This window comes from Sabethes cyaneus, chromosome 2 (genome assembly GCF_943734655.1).
Source record: "Sabethes cyaneus chromosome 2, idSabCyanKW18_F2, whole genome shotgun sequence".
NCBI classification, from domain to species: domain Eukaryota; kingdom Metazoa; phylum Arthropoda; class Insecta; order Diptera; family Culicidae; genus Sabethes; species Sabethes cyaneus.
Window position 1 is genome coordinate 79,750,714 of NC_071354.1, and position 12,576 is coordinate 79,763,289.

Here is a 12,576-nt window from a genome sequence, read left to right on the forward strand (position 1 = left end):
GCTTGAAATCCGTCTATGTCAAAAAAGCGGCATCCCAAATTAAGATTTTGTTGCTAACACGTAAATAGTCTGAAATCATTTACTACTGAGTAAACAATAATTTATTCTTCCTAATTTGACTTTCTAGACCACAGTGTATTCGTGGCCTGGTGGCTTGACAAATGGATATCCAACGAGAAACTCCATCATCGACGTAATCAACGGAAATTAGAGAACATAAGAGGAAGCGACTCGGACACTCCTTGAGGAAATCCGCAACAAGGCCGACTGGAATCCGCAAGGACAACGTACAAGAAGCAGACCAGCAACCCAGGGCGACGCAGCTTAGTCAACGACATCCGGAATTTTCACGATAACCTTTCCTGGCGTTCTGGTTGAAAACCAGCCAAACCGTTGATAGTGAAAATCGCCAATTTCATCCTTTAGTACTGCCGGACCAGCGGACATCGACCAATAGGTAAGTAAGCAAGCAGTAATTTGAGAATCGTGATTGAACAAAAAGAGCCAGATTTTCAACAGTAACAAAAAGAGCCAGATTTTCAACAGTAATAAAATAAAACATTTATTTTTATTGACCTTTGCTTAGCAATGGCTAGTACGTAGCAGAGATGAAAACTAAAAAATAAAATTGCTCCCATGGAATGCTTCCTGAAACTTGATACTGTTTACCCCCACAAGAACTGTGTCACTTTGTTAACGTTAAAATAATACAAAACTTTCAACAACAGTCGCTCACGTCCACATATAGGTGGGCATGATGCCCTCCCGGCTGGTTCCCGGTGGCGTTAGAACCTCGTTGCCCAAAAATTTCAACGGCAAATCCACCAGATTGCCTTCGATCCGCTGCAGTGCTTTCTGCGTTCCCTCCGGGTCCGTTTGAGCTAGGCTTTTCTCTTCGAGAAACTTTTTCAGCATTACAAACGATTGTACATTATCCGATGGAATGCATCGGAAGATTTCGTCAAACAGACGAGTATTTTTGCGCGAAGTCCATCGCCATGTACCATTCCAGAAGGAGTCGATCACCGGATCGGTGACATCGACGGGACTTCGATTGGTAAGCGTCTCCAACAAACCAAGATGTTCCTTAAACAGATACTTGCGTAACTTTCCGGCATAAACACCGCAGGGGTAGGATTCACCGTTCATGCGTCCCTCCTCGAAACTTTCGTCCTAAAAGATATGGTTGACATATTAGGGTAAAAAATCCACCGCCAAATGCAATTCGCTGAATAAACTTACCGTAATCATAACGCACACCTCAGAATCTCTTTTTCCAAGCAGTGATCGATCATTGATGTTAGCTGATCCACAGATGACCACCTTATCGTCAGCAATTAGTAGTTTTGAGTGAACATAAATAAGTTCAGTTACCGGAACACCATTCAACATTGAATGCGTTCGAAGGCTGTGAAACGATATGTACTCGAGAGGATTCTTAATACCCGCTGCGCTCAACCGAGTTAGAATCGCACTTTTACTCCTGCAAAAATGTGCATTCATGACGTTAGAATTCAAAACAATTATTAAATGTTAATAAGCATTAGGTACCGGCAAATAGATGCATAGTTCCAGTGGGTAATGGCCCGTAGCGAGATTCCCGAAGCACCGCCGACATCCCCCTCGAAGCCAGGAAGTAAAGGCATCACCACGTACACTCGAAAGATCTTTTTCTCCCGATGAGCCCGCATAATGCGCTTGAAAAGGTACTCTGCAATCTGGTTTTTCACGGTCGGGTTACCAAATTCCAAACTGATGAAGAACTGATTTTCAATGTAAATGTAATGTTGAGCTTTAGAAATGGTTTGCACGTAAGCTTCATGGATACTTTGTTCAACATAGTCTTGCTCTATGAAACCACAATTCCAGCTAGACGCACTGCGTAATACTTGGCAAGTTACGTGCTGTAATGGGACATCCAGAAACCGGCTGTCTATCCGAATATCATTATAGCTTTTCGGCAACAGGTACGGATACTGTACATTTTCTCGACATTTCTCCAGTTTGACTGCGTTCCATCGTTCGATGAAATGGCGAGAGACGTCACGGGCGGCTTGACCGAGCACAACGGTAGCTACATCATGCCATGGCATACGGACGGTGGTTGAGCGATCCACGAGATCTGCATGAAATGGTAATCAATAATTTGTTGCACTATCACGATGGTTTAGAGATTACTTACCTACATAAGGCATATCTAGATTAGAGAAATCCTTCACGATAAAATTAATATAATCTTTTCCGATCCAGAGTTTAGCTTGTCCATCCAGTTCAAACACGATTTTACTTTTGAACGGAACTGGACTTGTTACTTCGCTAGGAGGCACTTCATTAGTTGGCACAGCTTCTTCCTTTTCCAAATTGCTCTTTTTCCTACTCTCTTCGTCGGATAAGTAGCCGGGGCTGCTAGAACTGCTTTTCCCGGGTTGCTCTCCTTCACTATCAGATAAGATAATTCTATTCTTCAGATCTCTTCCCATGTCCTTAATCTTTCCCATGATATTCTTTCGTTCCATTTCGGGTGTATCCTTCTTTATGTTTTCCGGTATCCCCTCGGTTTCATTTTTCTGTGGTGGTGATTGGCTCAACTTTTGTGCGGCCGCGACGAGCAACTTTTCCCCTGGCTCCAGCACCGGCAATCCCCTGTCGACCGTATCCAGTGCCGTTGCTTCCGCAATATTTTTCGATGCTCTCATCAGATTCGATACCGCGCCTCCTCCGTCCAGTTCTACGACCGTGGATGGTTTTCGCATCGTGGTATTATTGACCGAACTGCAGTTGCTACTGGAAATGCTCCCCAAATCGGTTAGTCGATGTTTGTAGTCATCCCATCGGCCATAGCACAGATCGATCCCACCGACAAATGCGTACGTTTGATCGATTATCACCAACTTTTCGTGGTGTGCCCAGAAAAGGATACCGGCCCGAGCATGGTCCGGATGTCGGAGCACCTGAAAGAGATTAATATTTAGTTTGGAGCCGAAACTTGGAATTGGGAGTTATGTCCGATGAACCCCTGAATGTTTTGCACGCAGCTGGAGCGAGTATATGACACCCCCCGTAATACCTCGAAGCTGTACCCCAGCTGTACCTCGAAGTCACCAAAACAAACGGAATCCAGAATCGACCATGTCTTGATAGATGGTCGGCATTTCTCGGACATCTACGACTTCAGAACCAATGCTTAGGGATGTTTAAGTAGCAATTAACTACGGGGGAACAACCTGGGCTGAGCGAACGGAGAGTGCAGTGACAGCGAGTATTAACAGGTTCTGGATGAGAAAAATGTTGCGCGTGAACGTGAATAGAGTACTAAAGCGATACAGACAAAAGCAAAGACAGTAAGCGTAATTTTCACATGAGATGTAAAAGTTCTTCACTAAACAGCTCATCTTGCAATCTTTGTGACGGATCAGGAAGAAAGCATCTCGACGGACGATCATGAGGTAATCGAAAACTGGAAGCAGCACTTCGATGAGCATTTGAATTAATACTCAGGAAAAGGATCATGGACAACAAAGAAAGTGATGCTGAAAGGCGCAACCTAGCTTAAATCTGGTCAACACATATAGTACGTTGCATTCTTTTATTCCTGGAACCAAGAAAATAATAAATTTTGCTGCACTGCCGTGTGGCATCCTGGTGATGTGACCGATCCTCCAAAGAATGCTTGCATCGTCACTCTCCGCTTTTCGTTTGTACTCTACCAAAAATGGCCCGCAACACTTTTCGTTCGAATACCGCAAGTGCGCATAGGTAAGTTATAGTAGCGTTTTGTAAGTTATCAGCTTCCTGCTGTGATGTATGCCCCTTGGTCGAAATGTCTTGTGGAAGGCAGAGAAGGGTGGATTTTCAGCTTGATGGCGTCGTTGACTTACACCCGTGATCTCAAATACCAATACTCATCAACCACTTTAAGTTCATCACCGTCAATAGTAAATGCCCGGATAAGGCAAACGTTGTATTCTCTTGAGCTTCTATTTTTCATATAGATATTTGGTTTTCTGAACTTACTGATTGTTAATCTAATTTCCTCCAAGCTTTCACTTGTAGAGCTAATCGGCAACTGTATCAACCAATTTCATTGATTTGCTTACCTTAATATTCTCATGTTGCTCCACCAGTTTCTGCTTGCTATAGTAACTATTAATCCCAAGAGCAAAGTCAAGCTCTTTGAATAGCAGCACGAATATTTTGATTCCTTGTTCCTAAAAGGAAAAAAACAATAATTGATGAACAAATATCAAAAGAATAGTAAAAAGATACGACGAACGTGAAATTACCTCCATCCTTCTTCTAGTCATGCATGAAATAGTGAAAATGAAAGATTTCTGCTTGAAAATGATAGCAACGACATTCCCCTGTACTTACCGCTTTTCGCTTGAGAATTTTGTCCAACCTCCAATAATCCCCGTCGAGGGCTGGTCGCTTCATATGAATCTCCGGACTTAGCATCCAGTCCGTGATAAAAATCTCCTCTGTCGCTCCCTCCAGGGCATCTGCAACAGCGCTCATATAGCTAGCGCCGTCCACAAACCATCCGGCTTGCATTCCGGGACGACTCGGTGCAAAGGACTGGTGCGGATTCGGCATGGTAAAGTCACGTGCCGTCTCGTTTGCAACCCGTTTCATAAAGGACATCCATTCCTTAGCCGTCCGACGAGTAGGATGCTTGATAACCAGGTAACGGCTGTTGGTCGCAATCTGCAAACCATTGCGCATGCCCGTACTATACATACCCGAAGATATATCGAACCCGTGGTCAAAGAGTACCACACATCGTAGCACACCGTCCTTCGGCCGGAAGTACCCGAAACAGGTTTCCTTCACGAAAAACCATCTGTTGCGCCACTTACTCCAAACAACATCCGAACAAAAGTAGCTACACCGGATGCAGCAACCGGCTGTCAGACAACCGCAGCAATTGAATCCGGCTTGTCCAGCACGGGTCGATCCTGTGCGTTTCTTTACCAGACATTCCTTGCCTTTCTCACCAAGTGCAGCGATGAAGGAAATGTGCGATACTTCGAGGAAATTTATCTGCAAAAATTGAAAATTGTAGTTTCCTTGTTATGAAAACATTAGAATATCGCGATCCTGGTTATACAACAGTATGACAAGATCGCAATTAAAGTGCTGGATTTAACTAACAACATCTCCTAGAATAATTGTGGACTAAACCAGCACTGGCAACTTACCGTGTCCTGGTGGTTCCGATAAAGAGAAATGTTCAGGAGGTTGTACAAATATTCCTCAAGCTGCTTCTTGCGTTCGGGAATTGCATCGAACGATACTAGAGAGTCGGGTTTCAGTGGGAATCTTGGCAGAGCACCACGTTTTCGTTTTTTGTTGGGTTTCTCTAGCTTCATTTTCATCGTTGGCTGTAGGAAAGTGAATTGATCAAAACACTTTTTAGAACTTAAGACTTCAATCGACTAACCGAAGCTGTGCTCTGGTGCACATTGTGCATATTCCGAAAACTGGTCCGTCGTTCCCGGTGGCTCTTGGTGGGGAAGGGGATGTTGAGTGACGTTCGAAATGTGGTCAACTGTTGGTGCAGATTCCGAAAGTGATTATACCGTTTTTTGATTGTCCACGTGAACTGACCATGTGTGAATTTGATTGTGTATCTGTGATAAAAAGAAGCAGTATTTAATCAATGGAGTAAATTGTTCAATTACATAACCCAAACAACCTACAGATTTGGATTTAGAATATGCGCCGTCAAGCTGCGCTCGTAGTCTATAATCTCAACGTTGATTTCCAGACCGGGGACGAAGATGTTCCTGTGCATGGAATTAAATTTAACCGGTGGGCTATGTACGCTTGAGTACGGAATTTCCGATTCCGTCGTGACACTATCGACATCTCCGTCTTTTCGCTGTACCAGAACGGGACCCTCGCCACCCATCGATACGATGGTGATCGAGTCGGAAAAGCCGAGATTCTCATCGTACTCGTCGGCCAACGAGTAGCAGGCCAAACTGCTGTCGAAGGTTAGGTCTATATCGTCGACCGGTGCTGTGCTGACTGTGCCGTTGTCCTCACAGTTTATTGCCGGATTCGACGATCCGACATCTGCAAGCGACATTTCATCTGCAGGGTCAAAATTGAATTTGCAACAAATGGTTATTGTATTTTTTCTACAAGTGATGATGGACAAATAAAGTTGTGATTCCTAATGGGTACACGATTTAAACAGATCGGTATATTGTTTCAACGAATAGGCATCCTAATTATGATTTCTTACGACAAATTTTTAAGTTTTCATACATAATAGCTTTGAGATTATATTTTAAATATAAACTAGTAGTAGTTAAATTAAATTAAATTAAATTAAAATGAAAATAGCAGTTATCAACTTTTCATCGGAGAGCCCAATTTCGCAAGCAGTTTTTGGACCCAAAAACGGGGTTCCGTTTTAAGAGATGTATTCACTGCATTCTTCTTGCCAATCTGAACACCGCGAATATATTTTCATGAACAAAATTTATTACTTATATACTTATTTAACTTTATGTTCAAACTGCTTTTGAAATTTACAGAATCAATGGCGACTCATTTCTCCTTAAGAGTATTCCATATATAGAGCAAGCTCCCGAGTGGACTGTTTTGTCCGCCTATTGCAGTTTCTCAGCTATTTTTTGCGGGTGGCTTGCACCTACGATAAGATTTTTACCTATCGAAATTGAGTTGAAACAGTTTAGAAGAAAATCAAAAAACTTAAACAGGTGGACCATACATGTCACCATCATCGGCTTTATTTTATTTCTGTAGTTTATTTAGTCAAATGTTCGATCATTTTCTTAAACAACACAAAGTACAATGGATTCGACTCAAAGCTTGAGATTTTTGAGCCCTACCAAAACAATCGTTCAAATTTCAAAAATCACACAACTTATCTACATATAAATCTAAACTTTTCTAAATGAGACTTTACTGCAACCAAAAGTCATTTTGACCTCTTTTTATCCCGTGTTATAGGTATATAGGGTACAGGAGATTAGTTTCGGCCTATGGCCTAGTTCTAGTGGAAGAACAGGTGGTTTTGACGCTCTTTCAATGAAAAACAGTAGATTACTTACTGTCTTGAGAAAATAGTTATATAATATTAAAATTGGCATCGGCAAAGTATTTCTATTAGCGAAAGAAAAGGAAAATAGGCTGAATTTAGAAACCTGCCGAAAATACCCTCCCGTACCCTATGTACAACATTTTCAATTTACCACAGCTTTGTCGGTGCCTGTTAGAAGAGATAAAAATCGTCTTGAGCACTATGATTCATAGCCCATATGATGTCATCGCCCAGAAGTTGGCTACTATAGGTATATGCAGATGTTTTTGTTGGCAGAAAAGCTATATAACTAAAATAGAATTCAGCTATCCAAATTATATGTATATGTCTAGCACTATTCATTAGGTTCATTATTGAGAATGAACGGCCGAATAGAATTCTTAATTTACCTGGATACAGAAAATAGATCAGGCTACCATATTAACACATAAAGGGTGTTCAACTAACTAGAGCTCTCGGTAATACTTTCGGTAGACGTACATATATTGCCTCGACGTACTCTCAACCTACGACTTATGGAACTACTTACTCAATAAGCAAAGAAATCTTTCGAACCCACAACCTTGCGACCGCTGACGGTCGCAAAAAGTATTACAATTAAATGGAACCACCACCATATTTTTTTTGTAGAAATTTACTGGTGTACTGTTCAGCCACTGACACAGATGTTCCAGCGATAATATACAAGTAATCGGCAAAGCAGACGAATTGACTAGATTCATTGAAGATAGTACCCCGCGTTTTTATATACGCGCGGTTCATAGCACCTTGTAGCACTATGTTGAACAGCAGGCATGAGAGCTCATCACCTTGACGAAGCCCTCTGTACAATTTTAAATGAACTCGACAATCCACCTGCAATTCGAACACAGCACTGTGCACCATCCATCGTAGATTGAAGATTAAAAGCTTTTTTCATCCATGCTTTTCCATAGCTCTTTTCGGTTGATGGTATCATATGTAGCTTTGAAGTCAATGATCGAATGGTGCGTGAGTATTTTGTATTCACGACCTTTTCGGAGGGTCTGCCACTGTGTAAATATTCGATACGTTGGTGATCGTCCGTCAACAAAGCCGGTTTAATAAAATCCAATAAACCTGTTCGCAATTGGTGATAGTCGCAGGAAAATCATTTGGGAGAGTACTTTATAGGCGACATTGAAAACGCTGATCGCGCGATAGTTCTCACAGTCAACCTTGTCGCCCTCCTTGGTAGAACAATTAGATAACCCCATCTTTCAACTCCTCCGATTGCTGTTCTGCTTCTCAAATTCTCACAATTAGCCGGTGCAGACAATAGGCCAGCTCCTGTGATCCCATTTTAATAACACGGTGTGACAAATAAAATTTTTTTTAATATACTTTGCAAGTGACCTAGTGTACGTTGTTAGTCGCACCTAGTACATCATAAAAACACATTTGAAATCTTCCCAACACCCCCAAAATTTCAAGTTATTGCAAAAAAACGTTTTTTGACTAGGTGTATACACATACTATCATGAATAACTCGATAATTTTTCAAGCAATTTTAAGTGTTTTATACATTTTTGGAAAGCTTAGAGGACAAGCTTGTGTAGGAGTCTATGTCTTTGAATAGCTGCGGTAGCATTCACGCTCCAACTGCGCGTAGAATTCCTCTTCGTCGTTAATGCACGTTAATGATGCTTATGTTGAAGAAACCGTTCTTGATTCTCAGCTTGCATATTCGAGAATTGATTGACCAGACCATTACCCAATCACCTGTTTCCGCAGCTGCTGAAAGTTATGCACTGCTGGTAGATAATATGCCCGTCTCTGAACGTACGTATCGTTGAGCCCTTCCAGCACACCTCCTGCAGCGCTACGGCATCGAACTCTTCAATACATCAGAGAGCACTCGAGTGCTCCCTTTAAGGTTGAGAGATCGGCAGTTCTATGTTCCTCGTTTCTAACCCATAGTACTTTTTTGTGGCTTTGTTCTATTCCGATTAGACTCGCTATCTACTAGAGCTGCGGCAACACACACGAGCTGGGTACAGCTTTCATAGTGATGGGCGAGATGCGAAAACGTATGCCTGGGTGGTGGCCAATCAATCTTCGAATGTGCAGGTTGAAAATCAGCGGCCGGTTTTTTAACATAAGCATCATCAACGTGCGCAGATCTCACCTCACCGATGACGACAAGGATGGATTCTACGCGCAGTTGGACAGTAAATACGACCGCTGCCCAGAACATGATTTCAAGATCGTCATCGGGGATTTCAATGCACAGGTCGGCCAGCAGGGGGAACACAAACCGGTGATTGGAGGGCTCAGCGCACACCAACTGACAAATATCTTCTTCCAGCACAAACTCCTACACAAGCACACTTGGAGGTCAACAAATAAGACAGAATCACAGATCGACTACATTTTGATCGACCGTCGGCACTTCTCAGACATTATCGACGTCAGATCCTATCGAAGCACTAATGTTGACTCGGACCTCTATCTAGTGATGGGTAAGATGCGCCCAAAACTCTCCGTTGTGGACCGCCTCGGTTAGATCTCACGCGGCCAAAGCAACTAGACGTCGCCACAAATTACGTGCATTTATTCGAAGCTGCGCTACCGGAAGAGGACGAGCTGGACGAAGCCTCTCTCGAAGACTGTTGGAACACCATCAAAACAGCCACCAGCAGTGTAGCGGAGAGCTCCATCGAGCATGTGGCACGGTATCAGCGGGACAATTGATTTGACGATGAATGTAGGAGGGTGACGAATGAGCAGAAAGCTGCGCAGGCGGCCAAGATGCGCAATGCCACACGTCAGAACGTGGAAAGACATTAAAAAAGAAGATGCAACGAAACCGAATCTCCCGGGAGAAAAGCGCCTGAAAGAGCAGAAATATGCGGAGTTGGAGCGGCTGCATCATTTTAAGAACACGCGAAAGCTCTACCAGAAACTGAACGGATCCCACAAAGGCTTTGTGACGCGAGTCAAAATGTGTCGGGATAAGAATGACGCTATTTTGTCGGACGATCGTAAGGTGACCGATAGGTGGGAGCAGCACTTCGATGAACACCTTAATGACGCCCAGGTGAACAACCTTGGTGGCGGAGAAAGCGATTTCGACGGTGCAACAAACGGGGATGAGGTGCCAGCCCCAACGATAGGCAAAGTTAAGGTGGCCATCATGCAGCTAAAGAACAACAAATCAAATGGGAAAGATAGCATCGGAGTGGGGCTTTTTAAAATGGAACCAGAAAAGCTGGTCGTTTGTATGCACCGGCTAATTGTTAGAATTGAGGATACGGAACAGCTACCGGAGGAGTGGAAAGATGAGGTTATCTGATCGATCTACAAAAAAGTCGACAAGGTGGACTGTGAGAACTATCGAGCAAACACCGTTCTCAATGCTGCCCCAAATCATTTTCCGCCGACTATCACTCACTTCATTAACTTTTAGAGAAATTTATTTTACAGATTGGTTAGAGGTAAATACGTCTAAAGCAAAGTACATGCTGGTCAGCAGAACCGAGGCCGACCGACGCCGTTTGGACAGTAGTATAATGATCGACGGCGATAAGTTTGCGGTCGAACAGACTAAGCCCCCGTACAAAGTGTACTCTGTTACAAAACTCTTATTAGACCGGTTGTTCTCTACGGGCATGAAACATGGACAGTGCTAGAGAAGGACCGAGTGCGAGTGCACGGAGTTTTCGAAAGACGAGTGCTAAGAACGATCTTCGGAGGCGTACAGGAAAGCAGAGGATGAACTATGAACTCGCACAGCTCTATGGCGACCCAGTATCCAAGAGGTGGCTAAAGCTGGAGGGATACGATGGACAGGGCATGTTGCAGGAAAGCCGGACAACTACCCTCGAAAGATGGTGGTGGCCTCCAATCTTTTAGAAACAAGACGACCAGGAGCACAGCGAGCAAGACGGTTAGACCAGGTGGAGCGAGATATGGCGGAGAGTACTCGGTGTTCGAGAAATTGGAGAAAGAATTAGTAGTCCACAACCGAGTTAACTGGAGAAACCTTATTCAACTGGCTTCGTCTTGAGACGGCAAGCCACTGAAGTAAGTCCTAATTAAATAATAAAGACGCAAAAACTAAAATCATTTACTGCAATAAGGCATTTGTGAAATTTCAAAATATCATTAATCAAGATTCAAGCTTCCTAGTTTGCCCAGCCGAATGACATTTTAAACTAATATAATGTAAATGTACGAAAATTGTAAATCAGAATAACTCACAAATAACTCACAAAACGCGAAATAATCAAGAAAATTTCAAATCATCGAATCGGTTGAAAATTTATGTAAATAAATATCAATGTAGGTACTTATTCACCATGTTATATCATATTCAGGTCACCATAATTAATTGTGCCCTGCAATTCAAATGAGCACCAGTTAAGCGATAACTGAGGTAGACAGCACATGCGTACAGTCGCACGATTGCTAGAAAAAGCGCTTATTTTTCTATTGCATTCTATGATCAAAAACTAAGAAGTTGTCTGTTGTACCTAACTCTATTCGTTTTTTGATTGTTTAAGAAGTATGGAAAAGAAAAAAATTTGAGCTTTCTAGAACAAAAGAAAACTACTTCTGAAATACATGAAAACAGAGACTCCATAAGTCTAATATCCCTGCGCTGCGTCGGGATTTTCTGCCGTGAGCGACCGGCTATTAAGCGACGCCGGTCTGGTGCGCGATGAACAATAAAGCTTTAGATTATAGGATTATGTAATGAGTCTTTATCACTTATTTTAGTAATAATTAGTCTTTATTATAGCACATATTGTTTATTTTACCTATGGACATAGGGTAGACGCACCATTAGTGGTGGTAGTACCAGTAGTGGTGGAAACTTGAATTATTCCTTTATTTTTGCAGATTTTGGTACAAGTTTGATAAGTATCGAACCACCAGTAACAGTATTATTTGATAAATATCAAACTTGTACCAAAATCTGCAAAAATAATGGAGTAATTCGAGTTTCCACCACTACTGGTACTACCACCACTAATGGTGCGTTTACCCTATATTATATGAACGAAGAGTTAACGGCTAAGGTCCGCGCACACAAGCCGTTAACAGCCATACAGAATTTTGTATTATAATTGTTCAATGTGAATATAATTAGTCTAGTCAATAAAATTGTGTTGTGCATCCGGAATGTTGTCCCGCGGAACAATCAGATCTTCTTAATAGCTGGCAGGCCCCTCACCCTGTAAGCAGCCAGCGCTGACAGGGGAATTTAGACCTACATTCGATCCACTGTCAGCGGTTCTACCAAACAGCTTTTTTCGATTGCCGATTCCTTGTAGGTACAGAAGAAGAACCCTTAAAAACCACCATAACATGTGTACAAATTTTTATTTCAATCATAAAAGAATTATGGTAATTGTACATAGCTGCATAGCACTCAGCAGAAAACTAATCAAGTGAATTGATCGACGGTTGCTGCAGAGATGACTCTTTCAAGTGAGTCATTATCGAAGTTTAATCGATCAATAATGCAATCTATGAGG

General features: G+C 42.4%; 1 protein-coding gene across 1 annotated transcript in view; it reads right to left on the minus strand.

Annotated features, from left to right (window-relative positions):
- Positions 1-610: 610 nt before the first annotated feature.
- Positions 611-12,576, minus strand: part of LOC128733816 (phospholipase D2) — a 28,014-nt gene continuing 16,048 nt past the window's right edge. Inside the window, exons 2-10 of the mRNA XM_053827625.1 lie at positions 5,700-6,096; positions 5,441-5,630; positions 5,199-5,381; positions 4,372-5,040; positions 4,098-4,208; positions 2,183-2,951; positions 1,552-2,122; positions 1,243-1,483; positions 611-1,173 (exon numbers count right to left, since the gene is read on the minus strand). Of these exons, the coding sequence (XP_053683600.1) occupies positions 733-1,173; positions 1,243-1,483; positions 1,552-2,122; positions 2,183-2,951; positions 4,098-4,208; positions 4,372-5,040; positions 5,199-5,381; positions 5,441-5,630; positions 5,700-6,091 (3,567 nt within the window). The 5' untranslated portion in view covers positions 6,092-6,096 and the 3' untranslated portion in view covers positions 611-732. The remainder of the gene's footprint in view (positions 1,174-1,242; positions 1,484-1,551; positions 2,123-2,182; positions 2,952-4,097; positions 4,209-4,371; positions 5,041-5,198; positions 5,382-5,440; positions 5,631-5,699; positions 6,097-12,576) is intronic.